Below are 20,525 nucleotides of genomic sequence, written 5' to 3' on the forward strand. Positions count from 1 at the left end.
GAAAAGTGGGATAACATTAGCTACCCTCCAATCCCCAGGAGCTGATCCTGAATCTATAGAACATTGGAAAATGATCACCAATGCACCCATGATTTCTAGAGCCATCTCCTTGAGTACCCTGGGATGCAGAACATCAGGCGCTGGGGATTTGTCAGCCTTCAATCACATCAGTCTACCCAATACTATTTCTCGCCTAATGCAAATTTCTTTCAGTTCCTCTGTCTCCCTAGATCTTCTGTCCTTTACTACATCTGGGAGATTGTTTGTGTCTTCCTTAGTGAAGACAGAACCAAAGTACCTGTTCAACTCTCTGCCATTTCCTTATTCCCCATAAGAATTTCATCTGTTTCTTCCTTCAAGGAACCCACATTTGTCTTTACTAATCTTTTTCTCTTAACATACCTAAAGAAGCTTTTACTATCCTTCTTTATATTCATGGCCAGCACCCTCGTACTTCATCTTTTCACCCCCTATTGCCCTTTTTGTTACCTTCTGTTGTCCTTTGAAAGTTACCCAATCCTCTGGCCTCCCGCTACTCTTTGCTATGTTGCACATCTTTTCTTTTAGTTTTATTCCATCCCTAACTTCACCTTGTCAGCCACGGTTGTTGCCTCTTACTCCCCTTAGATTCTTTCTTCCTCTTTGGAATGAAATGATCTTGCATCTTCTGGATTATGCCCAGAAATTCCTGCCATTGCTATTCCACTGTCATTCCTTCTAGGATCCTTTTCCAGTCAACCTTGGCCAGCTCCTCTCTCAACAGGTCAGAGATGGATTGAGAATAAATCCACCTGAATCTACTTCAGCAATGAGCCTTTCTTCAAAGGAAAATTACTCCTTTGTACATTTCTTGTTCTTACGCCAGTTGTCTATTTGAGAACAATTGTGAAATTCATAGAAACGTTGTTCCAGTTTGTGCCAAATTTGTATTCCTCCTCGGTTGAAATTAGATGTACCTTTATCACGTGTTTCTCTTATAGTTAACAGCAAGAGGCACCTTAACTGATCTGCCAGGGTAGGTTTGGAGCCCATGTGGCAGTAATGAGAGTGCAGTGTGGGCCAAGTTGAATCATTGAATATTTGCCAGTGACACTCTGTATTCTAATTTTGCAGCCAAATTTTAACATAAATGTCAACACAAAGCTGCAGAGAACACATTATATTTAAAGTTGCGGTTTAATTTTTTTTGTTTAGTTTAGCGATACAGCGTGGAAACAGGCCCTCCAGCCTACCGAGTCCGCACTGACAAATGATCCCCGCACATTAACACTATCTTATACACACACGGGGACAATTTACATTTACACCAAGCCAATTGACCCACAAACCTGTATGTCTTGGGAGTGTGGGAGTAAACTGAAGATCTCTGAGAAAACCCACGAGGTCACGGGGAGAACGTACAAACTCCGTACAGACAACACCTGTATTCGGGATCGAAGCCGGATCTCTGATGCTGTAAGGAAGCAGCTCTACAGCTGCACTGCCATGCCGCCGAATAATTGGGAAACTTCCCATTTACTATAGTGTGCTTTATATTCACCTAATTTAGCAGATTTAATGAGACTCAAATGGTTTTTCCCACATTAAGATTCTGTTTTTAATTTCCATTGCTAGGTTGTGCAACGTAGCCATTTTAACACCATGAAATGCATCCTCAGGATCACCTTTTTTCCAAAGGACCCAGTTGACCTACTGAGGAGGGATCCAGTGGCATTTGACTACTTGTATGCTCAGGTAAGACCAGTGGAAAAATGGCACATTTGGTAAGGATCGGGAAAGATGAAACGAACAAAACTAAAGGCCACAGAACATGCTATAAAACCTTTACAAAATGCGTTTAGCAAAGTTCACATGGATCATCGAGTATTTTCTTAGACTAAACTATGCTTATTATGGATTTAACATTAATTTTCTAAAGAAATGTTTGTATAATTTTCATCTATTAAACAAAGGTAAATAATATAATACTCCCATAAATGTAATTTCATAGTTCTGAATAGATATGAAAGGTATCATGGGAAATTGAAAATAAACAGTTGAAAAAGTGACAAATCAGAAAGAATATGAGGGTGAAGTCACACTTGGAGAATTTTATCACAGCAGTAGAATTTAGGAATGTCTAGAGTGTTGTACCAAGATAGGATTCATAGGGATAAGATTAAAAAGAGCAAAGGAATAATTCCTTACAAATCACCAAACAGAAAGGTCATAAGTTGATAATTGAAAGGAGCAGAATTTGGCCATTCAGCCCTTTGAGTTTATTCTACCATTCATTCATTGCTGATCTATCTTTCCCTCTCAACACTATTCTCCTGTTTTTTCCTCGTAACCTTTGATTTTCTACCTAATCAAGAACCTATCAATGTCCACATTAAAAATACCGAAAGACTTGGCCTCCACAGCCATCTGTGGCAATGAATTCCACAGATTCACCACCCTCTGGCTTCAGAAATTCCTCCTCATCTCCTTTCTCTCACGTCCTTTTTTTCTGAGACTGTGCCCTCTGGTCCTAGACTCTCCCACTGGTGGAAACATCCTCTCTACATCCACTCTATCCAGGCCTTTCATTATTCAATAAGTTTCAATGAGATCCCGCCTCATCCTTCTAAACTCCAGCGAGTACAAGCCGGTGATCTCTCTCTATCAAACTAGCTAACCCCTTATTCCAAAGTGGTGACTATGATCTTTTATTCTAGACAATCTAACCAGGAAAGTATCCTCCAAGCATCTATCTATCAAGCCACAAAATAATTATATACTTCAATAGAAATATCTCTCATTTTTCATTTGGAGGAGCAGCACCTCATATTTCGCTTGGGCAGTTTACACCCCAGCGGTATGAACATTGACTTCTCTAATTTCAGATAATCCCTGCTTTCTCCTCCCTTTCTCAGCTCTCCCTCAGCCCACTGTCTCTGCCACTTCTTTTCTTCTCCCCCCCCCCCCCCACCCTCACATCAGTCTGAAGAAGGGTCTCGACCCGAAACATTGCCTCTTTCCTTCGCTCAATAGATGCTGCCTCACCTGCTGACTTTCTCCAGCATTTTTTTCTACCTTCGATTTTCCAGCATCTGCAGTTCCTTCTTAAACCTCTCATTTTTCTAGTCTTTTCTTATTTATGAACCTGCAGAATATTTGATTGTTTTGATTTATGTTCCTTTAAATTTTAATACTTAGTTCCTCTTTGTCCTTTGAATTTTTTTTGCTGCTGCCAATGTTTATCAGTTAAACAAGTTACATTTTGTCCCTCCCCTCCACGCTCTTACCATGTCACAATAATTTTTAGTCTCTTCTTATTCTTGGCGAAATATATTTTTCCTGGAATTTATTGCCCATCATATAGAATGTTTCCCCTTGATATTTTACATCTCAGTATTGTGCCTCACTATTGTGCATTTTTAGTCATAGAGTCATACAGCGTTGGCCCCTTTGGCCCAACTTGCCCACACCAACCAACATGTCCCATCTTCACTAATCCACCGGCCTGCATTTGGCCCATATCCATACAAACCTATCTTATCCATGTACCTGTCTAACTGTTTCTTAAACATTGCAATAGTATATGCCTCAACTGCTTCCTCTGGCAGCTCATTCCATATACTCACCACCCTTTGTGATAAAATAGTTACCCTCTCAGGTTCCTTTTAAATGTTTCCCCCCTTACCTTAAACCTATGTCCTCTGGTTATCGATTCCCCTACTCTGAGCAAGAGACTATGAGACTCTCTTTTCATAGCAAAATTATTTTTCCAACCTTTCAGTGTGATCTTTTGTCCTGTCCATTACACTGGACTGAGTCACGTTAATAGCCTTATTATATTTTGGCACCAATTCCCTTAAATGTCTATTTTTATTTTGGTCTGGTTCAATCTCTATTAGTAGATCCATTAGTGAATCCTCATTTTGTTGGTACTGCACAGATCAGGGATTTATAATAGCACATTTGGTTCTCTGGTCTGGAGAACAGGTATGTAACTCACTGTTCTTCAGAAAAGACATCACCTGGCTGTGCAATGCATAGCAGGAAACCTAATACTTCCACAGCTAAGACTCATCCACAACTGCACACAGTCTTTTTCCCCCAGGGCCAAAGAATCAAGAACTTAGAGGGCTTAAGTTTAAGGTGAAAGGGGAAAGATTTAATCGGAATTTAAGAGCCAACTTATTCACACAGAGGATGGTGGATATAAGGATAGCAGCCAGTGGCAGTGGTTGAGGGAGGTACAATAACAATAGTTAAGGGACATAGAGACAGGAACATGGATAGGAAAGATTTGGTGGGATATGGGTCAAATGCAGGCAAATGAGACTAGACTACGACAGTGATCGCAACTTCTACTGAAGTGTGGATGGCCGTTGGCTCGCTCAACCACCCTTTGACAGGTCTTGATTTAGGTCTAGATGGGTATCTCTGGTGGGCGTGGAAGAGTTGGGTCGAAGGGCCTGTTTCCTTGCTGTGACTCTGACTCAGTGTGGAGAGGCTAGTAGTGAGGATTGTTGCAGGGTGAGGCAAGGCCAGCAGTGTGCCGCTCATTGCTGAGATGTGGGGCTGAAGGCTTCTTCTGAGCCAACACGGTGAGTTGGGCCATTGCTTGGGACCTACAGTATGTCTGGATCCTACAGTCTCTCTCATTGTTCTGCCTACGCATGAAACAGCCACTGTCAATCCCTTGAAATGAACTGCACTCACATTGCAGCCAAGGTGCAGCCCTCAACACCACATCACAGTAATGCGCAGCTGCACTACTTACCCCAGCCCCCTCAACATCAGCCCTCATTGACAGCCTCTCCACCCTGCACTATTAACAATTCCTTGCTGCAAGAACTCCAGTTTCTCATACCGAGGTTTCAGGGACAACATAATGCAGCAACAGGGACATCAGCATCATTGTCAGGAATGCACCCATACATAATTTTGGTGCTAATTCCATTAGCTTTCTCATTCCAAGGAATGCATTCTGTGCACTAATTGAGGTATCTATAAATGCTACCTGCCATGAACAAATTGTAGGATCTATGCTTTCTAATCTTCTCTGAATGTTGTCTTCAGCAATTAATTTTGAAGTAATTAAAATTCCCCAGGGTTGTTAGATTATGTTTTATTTATCCATTTCCTCCTTCCTTTGAATATTTCTTGATTCAATTCCTTTTCGTTTAGCTCTATTTTAGACTGTCCGTATCATTTTTGATTCATCTTTTATCCATCTCCAAGTGAATTACTGATAGCTGTGTCATATTTTGCTAATTCCATCATTATTGCAAATAGGTACAGCCACTATTTTGCCAGTTCTCTTTTCAGGATTTAATCTATTTAATCTATCTAATTTATATGTCAGTCCTTATTTTTCTGCAGCTATGTCTGTGTGATCCCTACAACTGCTTCCTCCCAATGTATTGTTGTCACTAGTTCCCTGTCCTGGCTGTCCATATTGCGTGAATTGTTGCAGCCATAACTTAACCGATTCTTAATAGCAGTTTCTCTCATTGTTAAGGATCTATCCTATAACTCTTTACCTCACCATTTATCTTCTCCTGTAAGTTAGTCTGTCCTTTGTTCTCCTTTCCTACCAAAGTGACATTTGGGCTTGTTTCATTTATAACAGATGTTCTATCTGTCTCACAAGTTTAAATCATTTAATATCTCACAATTTATCCTTTCCACAAGGACATCGCTGCCATTACCATTGAGATAGATCTCATCCTATTAATAGGTCAGGTCGGGGGGAGTTCACCCAGCCACGGGCACCATGTAATCCCGTGCTACCTCCTCCATAGTCGGATAGTCGGTGACTAAACCGTCTCCCCCACCTGTTTGCCAGAAGGACTAAAAACAAGACCTGTCAAAGGGCGGTTGAGCGAGCCAACGGCCATCCACACTTCAGTAGAAGTTGCGATCACTGTCGTACATAGCATTGTAATGAATGATGATAAAGCACACACCACCAAAATCCTATACCCAGCGGTGGAAGTCCGTAGGAACTGGAGGACAAGGATGTGTGGTGCGTTTGTCACCGTTCCCGTCAGAAACCAGCACCACTGCGTTGTTAATGTTTTCAACAATGATGAATGAATTAATTAATACTGCTTCATCTCAGAAAATGTTAGAAACATTCAGTAGGTCAGGCAGCAAATGGGATTGGAGAAATAAAGTTAATGTCGCAAGTAAATTACCTATTATCAGAATATTTTATCGTAGGTACTTTGTGCCAATTTGCACATGGCTTAGACTTATTTAAAATTCTTTCTAATTTAATTCATGGTGCTCTCTCAACTGAAACATTTGCCTGCTCCCACCTTTGTGATTTGCTCCAAAGTTGCTATTATTGCTAAGTGTACCAAGATACAGTGGCAAACTTTATATGCAAGCTATCCAATCAAATCATACTACACATGAGTATAATGGAGACATGCACAAGTACTAAAGGTAATGCCAAGAAAAAAATGTCAGAGTGCAGAATATAGTGTCACACATATCATTATCACATTACAGTTATAGAGAAAATGCAGATTAAAAAAGTGCAAGAATCGCGATGAGGTAGATTGTGAGATCGGGACTACTTCCTTAGTTTATGAGAAGAACGTTCAATAGTCTGATAACGGCAGGGAAGTAGCTGTTCCTGAATCTGGTGGTACATGCTTTCAAGGTTCTGCCCAACAGGAGAGGGAAGAAGAGAGAATGACTAGGGTATAATTGGCCCTTTATAATGTTGGCTGTTTTCCTGAGGCTGTTTGAAGTGTAGAAGCTGGTTTGTGTGATGAACTGGGTGACATCCACAACCCTCTGCAATTTATTGTGGTCTTGGGCAGCGTGGTTTCTAAACTATGCTGCGATGCTTCCTATGAAGCACCTGTCGAAGTTGGTAAGAATCATTGGAGACATGCCAAACTTCCTAAAGGGCCTGTCCCACTTGGCTGTGTGTGGTGTGTGGGTAGCGCGGGATGGGTGCATGGAGTGGTGTGGAGGAGCGTCGGCTTTGTCCTAAACTAAATATTCGCGGGCCACCGGCCTGTCGCGTAACTGACGGCCAAAGTGGGACAGGCCCAAGACCCTGGCGCGGCGCAACGTCTCACCTCCAACAGCAGCAGAAGCAGGCAAACAATCGCCGAACTCGGCCTGGGACTCATGGCAGTTGCAGATCCGGATCCGGACCCGCCCCCACTCCTACTCCCAGAACGGGGCCAAGACGATTGGAGATAGACACAAAATGCAGGAGTAACTCAGCGGGACCGGCAGCACCTCTGGAGAGAAACAATAGGTGACGTTTCGGGACGAAACATCATCCGTTCCTTCTCTCCAGAGATGCTGCCGGTCCCGCTGAGTTACTCCTGCATTTTGTGTCCATCTTCAAATGACGTCACACGCTCCAGACGGCTGTGCGGACGCATGATGACGCACGCAACCATCGCGCGTCAGTCACTACCGGCCTATCACGTAAATGACGGCCCAAGTGGGACAGGCCCTTTCGACTTCTGAGAAAATAAAGGTGTCGGTGTGCTTTCTTGCCGTTGTTTCTATGTGGTTGGTCTAGGACAGATTGTTGGTGATATTTACACCATTTACACTTGGGCACCATTGATGTTGACTGGGGTGTGTACACCACCTTGTCTCCTGAATTCAATAACTAGCTCCTTCATCTTGCTGACATTTAGGAAGAAGCTGTTGTCTTGACACCATATTACAAATCCCTCCATTTGACATTGATAATTGGAATTTATCCTTTTCTTTCTAAATTCCCCCCACGTTGTCTCTCGTTTTCGCATTATTTCATGGCCTGAGTCATGTGTGTTTAATTGTCATATGTACCAGCAACAGAACAATGACATTCTTACTTGTTTCAGCTTTACACGCCCTACATCACAAACAAATATACAATAATCAGTAGTACAATAAATTAATAATCAATAATACCATGGTCTAAGTGGATATTATCTATTTACCAAATTATACAATCCCCTACCATTACCACTTTAAATATTGCTTTTTATTTACATTTCCCTCCCTCAACATCCCCCTTCCCAACTCATCCGGGAAAGTCTTAGAAAATATACTCAGCCCATATCGTGTTAACAACCTTATTTCCCATATCGAGTTCCTGAATACGGGTGCTGTCTGTATAGCTAAATTCCCAGTCAGTTCACATATCGAGTTAACAACCTTATTTTTTTTAAAGAAATGAAGCATCATCTATCTTCTTCCTAAAACTTTGCTGCAAAACACAGTGCACAGTGATGTGCACATTGATGAGTTTGATCATGTTCAATGGATGAATATGACTTCCCCCTAAGATGACATCAGCCCATTAAAAGGCTGCACTTATCCAAGCTAATCAACTACAAACGAACTCAATCAATCAATATTCCATCTTGTTACATAGTCATGGCCAATGTATCAATAAAATGATGTATCTCTGCATGAATTTAATAAATAATCTCACACAGTAATACATATTTTAAAGCGGTCTATTATTGCTTCCAGCGTTGCATTTTTAATTCCAGAGATTATTGTCAGTTGATTAATAACTTTGAGTGAGAAAGAGTTTATCTCTTATAAAAATCAATTTATCATTTTTTGGACATTTGCCTCAGGTTATCTTAAAATTATGCTATGTGATATTTACAAATAAATGTTTAAATTGTTGATTTTATTTGTTTACCACACAAATTAAATTGGAATAAAATTGATTTAAATAAATGTTTGCAGTAAAATGTTTGAATTTCTAGTTTAGTAGAACCAGGTAGCTTGCAACTACTCCCTGCAATATAACAACATAAATATTCCCAATCTACCTCGATTATAACCATGTCCAGTGTCCGTTGGCTGGCCACACATTCCCACTCCCACTCCTACTCTCACCCCAACCAAACCCCACAATCCTCTTTGTTCATGCTGAGATTTAGTTCCATTGAGAATGTCATCCTTTTGTCCTTCCAGCGAGACGTAGTATTCATGGCTGGCTTTGGACAAAGGCACCAGACATTAAAATTAAAATGTGGGGGATAATTCTGTGCCAGCAAGGCAGGCCAAATGTATGTATTGAATCCGTTTTAGAGATGCAGCGTGGAAACAGGCCCTTCGGCCCACCAAGTCTATGCCGAGCAGCAATCACCTGTACACGAGTTCTATCCTACACCCAAGGGACAATTTACAGAAGCCACTTAACCTAAAACCTGCACGTCTTTGGAATGTGGGAGGAAACCGGTGCACCTAGAGAAAACCTATGCGGTCACTGAGAGAAACTATACAGACAACACCCGTATTCAGGATTGATCCCAGCTCTCTGTCGCTGTAAGGCAGCAACTCTACCATTGCACAACAGTGCTGTCCATTGTATTGGATGTTTAGTGTGGAGAGTTGCACGTAACTATTGTGTCTCCCCAGGCAGCTGGTGTTGATAAAGGACTTGACAACGAGTTTTCTTTTGTCCATATTAACGAGAAGCTGCTCTTTGAGAGAGCTATCAAAGAAATCTCTCATCACTTTGCTCAAAGATCAAATCTGTGTTCTGTAGTCAGGTCACTTCAATATAGCCAATAAAGAGAGGAGGAGGCTAAGGAGATCTGGGGAAGGGTATTAAACAATTTCTGCAGCATTGCAGGTCCCGAAGAGCACAGTGGCCTCCGTCTTTCTTAAATGGAAGAACTTTGGAACCACCAGGACTCTTCATAGAGCTGGCTGCCTGGCCAAACTGAGCAATCAGGGGAGAAGGGCCTTGGTCAGGGAGGTCACTCTGACAGAGCTCCAGAGTTCCTCTGTGGAGATGGGAGAACCTTCCAGAGGACAACTATATCTGCAGCACTCCACCAATCAAGCCTTTATGGTAGAGTGGCGAGACGGAAACCACACCTCAGTAAAAGGTACATGGCAGCCTGCTTGGAGTTTGCCAAAAGGCATGAGAAACAAGATTTTCTGGTCTGATGAAAACAAGATTGAACTCTTTGGCCTGACTGGAGGAAACCAGGCACCGCTCATCACCTGGCCAATACCATACCTGCGGTGAAGCATGGTGGTTGCAGCTGGCTACCTTGCCCAACACCCAGTCTGCCTGCCATGTCTTTCAGGACATTGCCAGTGTGGTCATTTATGTGCTTCCATACCAGTTAGACTAGACTTTAGTTAGAATTTATATGTTCTCCCTCTAACAGCATGGGTTTTCTCTGAGTGCTCCAGTATCCTCCCACACTCCAAAGACATACAGGTTTGGTGGTTAATTGACTTACCGGGGTATGTAAATTGTCCCTAGTGTGTAGGATAGTGCTAGTGTACAGGGTGATCTCTGGTCGGCACAACCTCAGTGGGCCGAAGGGCCTGTTTCTGTGCTGTATCTCTAAAAACTAAAAGGTCAGGTAACAGCTCTGGAAGACATGAATATGTGATGTTTCATCCAGTGATCATTCCTTTATAGTCAAAAGGACAAAAGCATTCCATAGGATTGAGGCTTTCAAGGTCAAACTGTGTTCTGTGCTGATTTGAGAAACTTTATCATAACTGGTTTAAATTATTCTAGTTCACTTCAATACCTCCAAACCTTTGATTGATAAATTAACTAAATGTCCATTTCTATCTATATCTTTAGACTCTGGTTTGAATTTCACAACTGGATTTGTGTCGAATGAAGTCAGGACTGAGGAGGTGTTTCTCCCATCTCCCACCCTCTTAATCTCCCCAGCTCCCTACCTAGCCACACTTCCCCTTTTGTCAAAAGGCCAGACAACATTCTTTTCAGTTTCAAGTGTGAAAATGATCACCTGAGCAAAATACCAGGCAACGTTTCCCACCAGAAATCAATGGCTCCTTGAGAGGAGACAAGAAAATTGAGATCATAGAAATGTGTGTGTTTCTAATATTTACTAGCTAACTTCAAATATTCTTACTTTCCACCTGCAGAGCTGCAGTGATGTGATGAAAGAACGTTTCAGTGGTGACTTGGCGGAAAACATAATGCTACAATTGACTGCATTACATATCTATATCACAATCTCTACTGCAAGAACCAATCAGAAGATTACGCTCAGAAATGTTGAGTAAGTATTTTTGAGAAGAGAGGTACAACAGATTTGTTTGAGGGGAGAGTGCGGAAGCTAACAACCTGAATTAAGGAGAGGGAATAAACTAGAGAGAGATCATATTGATAGGCATGTTTGCTGAGACTGTCAGCCGACCTACTACCAGTTTCCTCTCAACAATCGTATTGCCTCTCCCCACATGAGCACTGCACCCACTCCTCATTGTCATGGAAAGAGCAATGTGAGCTGAAGGTGGATGAAGAGAAATGATCTACATGTATGTTCATGGCAATGTGCCATTAATTTAAAAACAGTTTAACAGTAGATAATAGTTAACAATACAATTAGATATCCAAAATATTTTTTTAATTTGGACACAGGAAATTAAGGAAAATCTGTACAATTTTGAAACAAACAACAGATTATCACATTACTACCTTTCTCTTCATCGCGCAGAAGCGCTCCTCCGCTGTCCCTGGCCCCCACCTTCACGATGTGTGTGTGTGTGTGCGGTCGGTAGCAAAGATCCTATAGGATCTTTAACAAGTAGATGCAGCTCACGCTTTGGTCGAGGCTTTCCAGGCAAGTGACTAAAACCTCTGGTGACTCATGGAGAGTGACCGGAACCTCCGGGAACCTCATGGAAACCTTGGGTGGGGCGCAAGGTCTCCAGAGGTTTCTGTTCAGGGTTCCGGGTTCAGCCAACACTTCTACTTTCTGTTGATTGATGATCCAGAAATTATTATAATTATTATTAGAAATAAATTATTAGAAACTAGAAATAATAATTATTAGGAAGTCTCACAAATTCTTGGGTACTGCAACAGTAACTTGATGAAGTGCAACATGATCTAAAAATAGAGCAATTAAGACCAGTAGCAGTTGAGCTTTGGCATGTAAAACGTGCTTGGAATAGACCCAACTAGGTTATAGTCCAAGCCTCCTGTAAAAAAAAATTGCACAATCACACATGTTTTATCTACCTTGACCAACACAATCCAGCAGAGTAAAATAACATAATTATGTTTTTCTATTCATTAGCTTCCTTAAGAATGGTGTAGGTTGTGGTTTATACCAAAGATGGACATAAAGTGCTGGAGTAATTCAACGGGTCAGCCAGCATCTCTGGATAGAAGGAAGTTAGACAAAAAGTGCTGGAGTAACTCAGCAGGTCAGGAGAAAAGGGGCCACATTAACAATGATGTGTTGGAACAATGTTATCAATACAAATAGCTGGAAACGGATTTATCGTAAAAAATAACAGGATTTTAACAGGTTATGCATCTCTCCACCTGTATTCCTTGAACTAAAAATGACTTTAAAAAATTTTACTTTTTAAACACTCATTAGCATGCAATAATCAGTTTCCCAGCAACGTCACTATTTTTGATTTGAGAGCATGAATCACCTGCACGTGGACCTGAGAAAGTGTGCATTATTCAAGAATCTATTCCAAATCATCACGATCACCAGAATTTCATAATCTGGGCAGAGGAACATGTTTACTTTCTGGGCAGATCCTAATGCTGGTATATGCATGAATACATTCTAAAAGCCCCATTATAGCTGCTGTAAAACAGCAATGCAAGTGGTTTTCGCTATTATTTAAAATTCCCAGATCTTTCTGAAGTCCATTGATCTAATGCATCTAAATGAAATTAGTATTGATAGAATGTGAAGAGCTCAAGGGCCTATTTCTGTCTTGTGCGTCTCTATGATACTATGAAGCTATTACTCAATTTTAGGCCTGGTGGCTATTCCTGCCTGCATTGCAATTAATTGATAATGTAAACCGCCATAAGCAATATCCTATAAAAATAAGAATGTAGATTAAAAAAACATGCGCAACATAATGAAGTATAAACTAAACTAATAAGTAACAGTTAGGGATTATCAGGCAACTGTTATCAGGCAACTGAATCATCCTACCACAACCAGAGACCAGTGCTGAACTACTATCTACCTTTTTGTTGACCCTCGGGCTATCCTTGATCGGCCTTTGCTGGCTTTATCTTGCTCAAACGTTATTCCTCATCATGTATCTATACACTGTAAATGGATCGATTGTAATCATGTATTGTCTTTTTGCTGACTGGTTAGCATGCAACAAAAGCTTTTCACTGTACCTCGGTACACGTGACAATAAACTAAACTGAACTGGATTATATAATCGAGATATTATTCAGTACATTTTTGAGATAGCGTGGTACACTGGCACCTCTAAAAAGTTAAACTCGATTTTCAAATGTTTTGAATTATTTTAATATTACAAGATTACTGATATTTATAAAATAAAATGTATCAATTAAAAAATGTGCTCAGGCCCTTGAACACCTTAAGCAGCTTATAGGAGGACAATACGCCATAGACACCAACAGCAAGCAATGGTATGCAAACTGGCACCTTTTTATTTACATAAAAAGCACTAGTAATATTCATCCATATATAATCAGATGGAGAGCATCCCGCCTAACTGTGTAGATCAGGAAGCACAATGAATATAATTTGGTAATAGAATTTGTGGGTGCCCTCAAATTTTTGGCATTAGGAATGAGCGGGACCGGCCAGGAATGAGTTGGTATAATCAAGCCTTGATGTGACATTGGCAAAAGATTCAAATATATCCTTGATTTTTGTAACATTTTCAGGGCAGAAAGTACTAAAAGGTTTAGAAAGCTTTGTGATATCGTGTGAGAAAGTAATGAAGCGTAAAAATTATGTGGGTTTGTAACATTCATTGAAAAACATGGTTAGGTGAATTTTAGATTCAAGATTGATATTCCCAATCAGTTAAGCATTGCCAAACTATCTGCGTTAGTTTATTATCATCGATCCGAACAGTACATGCACCAATATCTGCGTAACTAGGGCACCTGATGTAGGAAGAAATTCCACAGCATTCCTGACCTGAACTATGCCACTAAATGTATTTACAAACTTTTCTTCTGTTGTGTAACTAATTGCATTGATGTGACTGCATTTCATGTTTTTTTTCTTTCAAACATTCCTGATCTCTTGAGCAGCTCTAACCGATAGGAAAACAAGGATTTCCTCCCAGTTTAGCTTGCTAGTGCCAAGGATAGACAGCATATTCTATGTTATCACATTTACTTTACTCATGCTCTCTCATGGGCCAGGAACTCAAGAGTCAAGTGTTAAGTCAAGTGTCTAAATGTCATATGTACTGAAACAGAACAATGAAATTCTTACTTGTAGCAGCACAACAGGTTTGATGTACGTCTGATGTACAATAGAGTGAGCAAAAACAATGACGTCTGTTTAACATAGAAACATAGAAAATAGGTGCAGGAGTAGGCCATTCGGCCCTTCGAGCCTGCACCGCCATTCGATATGATCATGGCTGATCATCCAACTCAGTATCCCATCCCTGCCTTCTCTCATACCCCCTGATCCCTTTAGCCACAAGGGACACATCTAACTCCCTCTTAAATATAGCCAATGAACTGGCCTCAACTACCTTCTGTGGCAGAGAATTCCACATAATCACCACTCTCTGTGTAAAAAATGATTTTCTCATCTCGGTCCTAAAAGACTTCCCTCTTATCCTTAAACTGTGACCCCTAGTTCTGGACTTCCCCAACCTCGGGAATAATCTTCCTGCATCTAGCCTGTCCAACCCCTTAAGAATTTTGTAAGTTTTAAAATCCATTTGTTTCTACCCCAATAGCATTTTGCTCATGGACCCCACTTTCTCACCTATACTAGCCCACAAGTTCTCCCTTTATGTATTATTGAACCAAGGAATTATGAACAATAAAGCTAATCAATTGCTTCTAAGTATTTGTCACCTCTCTAGTGATGGTATGCTGAAATTCGCCACAGTACTTCAGTTAAATAGCTGGCACACCATAATATTCAAGATTCAGGAACAGAAGTGTGTTTTGATGTGTTAAAACTTACAGTTGTGTTCTGTACATTCTTCTGAACACCGTCAGAATATAATTATTCTCACGTATTCTCAAATCTAATTAATTTCCTAATACAATTTGTTTCTCTGTTAACATTTCTAGAAAGGAATGGGGTCTTGAGCTATTCCTGCCATCATCTCTTCTGACGTACATAAAGGAAAAACATGCACGGAAAATCCTCTCGCATCATCTCAAAGCAACACAAGCCCCAGGTCCTTTAGGCAAAAAGGTAAAACAAAGAGGATCGGAGAGAGGAGAACAGATGTTTTATGGCATTGGCAGAAATGTCGGATTGGGAAAACAGACAGTGCAAAAATATATCTGCAGGTCACAATTCACTCTTGTACATTCAGTAAGCTAAATAACTGACCCATTTAGACTCTTTCTTAAATTAAAGTGCCAGGGCAATCCAGCTGAATTACTGCCAGGTTCCCTTGCAGTCCCGATGAATAGGAGCAAGTTATGCTTCATCTGCAAGAGCCTTTGGAGAACACTTATTTTTTATTCCTTTAGAGGTGTATTTATAAAGTGCCTTTATAAACAAGTAGGACCTTTTTGAACACTTTGCTGCAAGATAAATCTAAAAAGTTAAGAACAATTATTGGAGCTAACCAAATGGAAATATATCAATGCATTCATATTTCCTTTGCTAATTTGTATCTTCATTTAGAATTCCAGGGATAATATTAATTTTAGGCTAGCAATAGGCAACCCAGGGATGTTGCTCACTTAAGGAAAATCACCAAGTGACAAATTGGTTCAGTATTGGACACTCAAAAGCAACCAAGCTGCTGATAAGCTCAGTCTTTGAAAGGGGGGGGGGGGGGGGTTACAATTTTTGAAACGGCGCCACTGATAGGATTAGGTTTGTTCAGCCTCTAGGAAGAAGCTTTTATCAGGTTTGCTTGGATTTCCAGCACCAGCAGGAACAAGGAAAAGAGCGGCTGAAGGGATTGCTTGCTTTGCAGAGGGAGCTGAAGGGCTGATCACCTAAATATCTTCCAAGATCAATGTTCCTTCCTCCAACATTCCAAAGAGCAATGGATCTAAGACAAAAAAAAAGGTTATAGTTGTAGAATACTAATGTCACTTTCTACAGACAGAGATCCAGCCAAATACTGATGAAAGTGAAGATCATTACAGCCAAGAATGTATTAGCTTCTGCATCATTCTATAATGTCAGGAAGGCACAAAGGCTCCACGAGTAAGAGCTGCTGGCTCACTGTTCCAGCAACTCAAGGCTTACTCCAGTGCCGACTGTTTGGAGTTTGCACATTCGCCGTGTTACCCCACAGATTTCCTTTGAGTGCTCCATTCCTTCCCACATCCCAAAGACATACGAATTGGTTGGTCAATTTTCCATTGTAAATTGCCTCTACTGTGGATCAAGGGGAATGGAAATGTGGAGAATAAAAGGAATTAGTGCAGGATTAGTTTTATCGGGTGTTTAAGGAAGAGCATGGATTCAATACGCTGAAGGGTCTGTTTCCATGCTGTCTCATTCTATATTCTGTTTGCAGTGTGCAGCTGCATAAAATAAGATCACAGAGGCTCTCCAGCAGAAACAAATTCTCCTTTTTACTGTATACAGAACCTCTGGCTGTACAGGCATGGGGATTTGCTCAGGCTGAGGAATACCTTAAAATTCAGAGAGTAAATCATTGTCAATCCTGAATACTCAGAGAGCTTGCCTTTTTCATCCTGAGGCAATCTGTTGTTCTTGCCACATTTGACCCACTGAGCTGGATATACAGGATACTCTTTGAGGATAGTGCCTGTTATTGGCTTCACATTTCCTTGTGGATTATTGGCAGCTCTGCAGAGTAGTATTAAAATCATATCTGTGAGCTGCCGAGCCTTTTGGGAGTCTGCCATGAGAAATTTAAAGAAGGTGTGTCCATAGCTGGAATGCTATGAATATATTAAGATGTCTTATAAATGCAAATTCTTCTTTGTCTGATTTTGAAGATGACTCGGCAATCAGCAGATATAAAAATCACGGCTTTGCAAGAAATTATGAAACAAGAAGTTGAGGCAGGTCCAATAATTGGATAGGAAAAGTTTAGAGGGTAAATGCAGGCAAATGGGCAAACTAGCTTAGATGGGTCATCTTTGTCAGCATGGGCAGGTTGCGCTGAAGGGCCTGTTTCCGTGCTGTATGACTCTATAACCCTAGCTTTAACATCCCAGTTATTATTGGTAATAGCTTTCTTCCCATTTCTTCTCTTGGAAATTGACACACAATGCAAAGCGAGCAAAGATTCTTTGCAACAGATCTTCAGTAGAGGATTTTCACTTGACCAAACTGATTCAACAGTTACTGGAAAACAGACGCTTCTATGATAAACGCAGCAAATGGAGGAAACAAAAGAATGGCCTACCTCAGGGCAGCTCCAGTGCTGTTCAATATATACACTAATGATCAGCCAGTGTTCCCAGGGACGAGAAGCTTCATTAACACTGACGACCTTGGAATAGCAGCCCAGAGCACTCACATAGATGAGGTAGAAGCTTCATCATCCTTAGACAACTTGACAAACTACTACAAGGGCAACCAACTGAAGGCAAACCCTGCTAAGGCCCAAGTTAGCCTGATCCACCTTCGTAATCGCGATGCTGGGAGGAAGCTGTCCTTAGCATTGAATGGTTTCCCTTTGAGACACTGTGACTACCCTGTCTACCTTGGGGTCAATCTGGACCGAACCCACTCCTTCAAGCAACACATCGAAAGGATGAAGGGCAAAGTGAGGACGAGGAACAGCCTTCTACGCAAGCTGGCAAACTCGTCGTGGGGTACCAATGCACCCACACTGCGGTCAACTGGTCTTGCGCTGTGCTACTCTGCTGCAGAGTATGCTTGTCCTGTTTGGGAGAGATCATCTCATGCAAAGAAAGTTGATGCCGCCCTTAATGATGTCATGTTATCCTTATATTAAGGCTCGTACAATGACGTAATCGGAGTCTGTCTTTATTTAGCAACTCTGTACAGCAGCAGCAGCCTCGTGTGCAGGCCCGGGCCTCTCCTCAGCCCAACCTCCGGTTCCGCCCCACAGCGCCCTCTTCAGCCCGGATGCCGTCACTGCAGCCTGTCCTTACATTATTATTCCATAATACCACATCTCCCTTTCTTTGAGAACAAAGGGTGGACTACCTTTGTCTCTGCAGGTCTTAAGGGGTTTATTCTGCCCTTTTGCTGGAAGACCTGTCCCTGATTCAAGCATGCAACTAGAAATAAAATAACTTACGCGTTACCATACTGTGAACTATTACTTTAGCAGGCTGTGTTCTTCAAAACTTAAACTCTCAGGTTTCAGGTAAATGTAACAGGTTTAGCAGAACAATTTCACAATCACTTTTTCTTTACCGTAGAAAACAAATCAATAAATCACCTATCAAGTCTCTTCGGCTTTCTAACCTCTCTCCCACACCTGGTCCGCACAGTCTCTGTGGTGGGGCCCTCTCTGCTGGGTGATGTTGTCACTGGTGGAGCTGGCTCTGGTGTAGGTGAATCTTCTCCCACCGGTGGCTCATCAGCTTCGACTACCCCACTGTTGGTCTGCAGCGGCACCAAGTGATGCCGGTTCCTCCTCAGTGTGCCCTGAGGCACCTGGACGATATAAGAGCGAGGGGTATTGTGTGTAGATAGCACTGTGCCCTGGACTCGTGCATCGGTGATCCACACATCCTCCCCAGGTACGAGTGGCTCCAGATTTCTCGCTCTGTGCCTCTTGTCGAAGGATCTTGCGTCGTTCCTCCTCTTCTCCCTTTCTTTGGCCCCCAGCGCGTTGTAGTCAGGCAAAACTGGATTCAGCAGGGTTGGAAGGGCAGGAACTGTAGTGCGGAGGCGGCGCCCCATCAACAGCTCGGCCGGGCTATAGCCGGTCTGTAGAAAGGTTGCTCTGTAGGCCAGCAATGCAAGATATGGGTCTGACGCCTTTGTTAGCAGGTTTTTCACGGTTTGTACAGCGCGTTCCGCCTCCCCATTGCTCTGAGGAAACCTGGGGCTGCTCGTGATGTGCACAAAGCCATACTCTGCTGCAAAGGCTTTAAAGTGGCTACCTGAGAACTGGGGCCCATTGTCACTTTTAAGAAACTCACAAATTCCATGACGAGAAAACATGGATTTCAGGTGCACCACCACATCTGTGGACCTTGTGGGTGACAGCAGCGCAACTTCCACATACCTTGAGAAATAATCTACTACTAGTAGATAAGTCTTGTCTTTCAGCGTGAATAGGTCAGCTCCCAAGGTTTGCCAAGGCCTGTCTGGCATCTCCATTGGCATCAGCGGCTCTTTGACGTTCCTTCTCTCTTGGATGCAGGTTCTACATTTCAGCACCATGTCATTCAGCTGGCTGCTGAGTCCTGGCCACCATACCGTCTGTTTAGCCCGGCCCCTGCACTTTGTCACCCCCAGGTGTCCCTCATGTAGTCTCTGCAGCACATCACCTTGTAAGGCTGATGGGATGACGAGCCTCGTGCCCCGCAGCAGCAGCCCATCGTGCACAGTCAGCACTGCTCTATCAGCCCAGTAATGTCTCAGCACTCCCTGCAGTTGGCTTTTGTCGGGCCAGCCGTCTGTGCAGTACTCCATCAGTGCAGAGCATGTGCTGTCTGCCTGCAGGTGCTCACGTAGGCTGCTCAGATAATCTCCACTGACAGGAAAGTTGCTGATGACAGAGTCTACATAGATGTTGGTGTCCTCTAATAGGCTTGTGTCTGTGTGTGTTCTTGCGGCTCTCAGAGGAGCACGAGATAAGGTGTCGGCTGTCCACAGGCTTTTGCCAGGGACATGATCGACTGTATAGTTGTACCTCATGAGTCTCATCCTAAATCTTTGGATTCTTGGTGGGAGGTCATCCAAAGCTTTCCCTCCCAGCAGACTCACCAACGGCTTATGGTCAGTTTCCAGCTCGAATGGTCTTCCCAGGATGAAACAGCTGAACCTTTCACATGCCCACGTTGCAGCCAATGCCTCCTTCTCTACTTGAGCATAGCGCTGCTCTGTTGGTGTCATTGACCTGGACGCATATGCCACAGGTGACCACATGGCATCGCTCTTCTGCAGCAGGACTGCCCCCAGGCCAAAGGAAGAGGCATCAGCAGAGATCTTTAGAGCACTGTTTGGGTTGTATAATGTGAGCACTGGTGTGGATGACAGCTCTGTTTTTAACTGATCAAAGGCGGCCTGCTGCTCTGTCCCCCAGTACCAGTGGTTCTTCTTGGACAGCAGGTCTCGTAGCACTTTGTCTTTTTCAGCCAGGTTAGGCAAGAAGCGGCCCAGCTGATTGACCATGCCCAGAAAACTCCTGAGTTCGCTAACATTTTTGGGTGCACCCATCTCTTGTACTGCTCTCGTCTTCTCTGGATCTGGCTTCACTCCATCTGCTGAAATCACATGACCCAGGAATTTGACTGTATGGCGTGTGAGCTCACATTTGTCCATGTTGAGCGTAATGCCGGCCTTATGTGCCTTCTCTAGCACCGCATGTAGCCGCACATCATGCTCCTCCTGCGTCTGTCCCCAGACCAGGATGTCATCCATGTGACACAGTACCCCTTCCAGGCCACCGGTCACTTCTGTCATCATCAT

The 20,525-nt window shown here is 42.5% G+C and overlaps 1 protein-coding gene across 1 annotated transcript in view; it reads left to right on the forward strand.

Annotated features, from left to right (window-relative positions):
• frmpd3 (FERM and PDZ domain containing 3) overlaps positions 1-20,525 on the forward strand; it is a 114,543-nt gene that overhangs the window by 57,443 nt on the left and 36,575 nt on the right. The window contains exons 9-11 of the mRNA XM_033030603.1: positions 1,615-1,734; positions 10,885-11,021; positions 15,035-15,161. Of these exons, the coding sequence (XP_032886494.1) occupies positions 1,615-1,734; positions 10,885-11,021; positions 15,035-15,161 (384 nt within the window). The remainder of the gene's footprint in view (positions 1-1,614; positions 1,735-10,884; positions 11,022-15,034; positions 15,162-20,525) is intronic.

This window comes from Amblyraja radiata, chromosome 12 (assembly GCF_010909765.2).
Source record: "Amblyraja radiata isolate CabotCenter1 chromosome 12, sAmbRad1.1.pri, whole genome shotgun sequence".
Lineage (NCBI taxonomy): Eukaryota > Metazoa > Chordata > Chondrichthyes > Rajiformes > Rajidae > Amblyraja > Amblyraja radiata.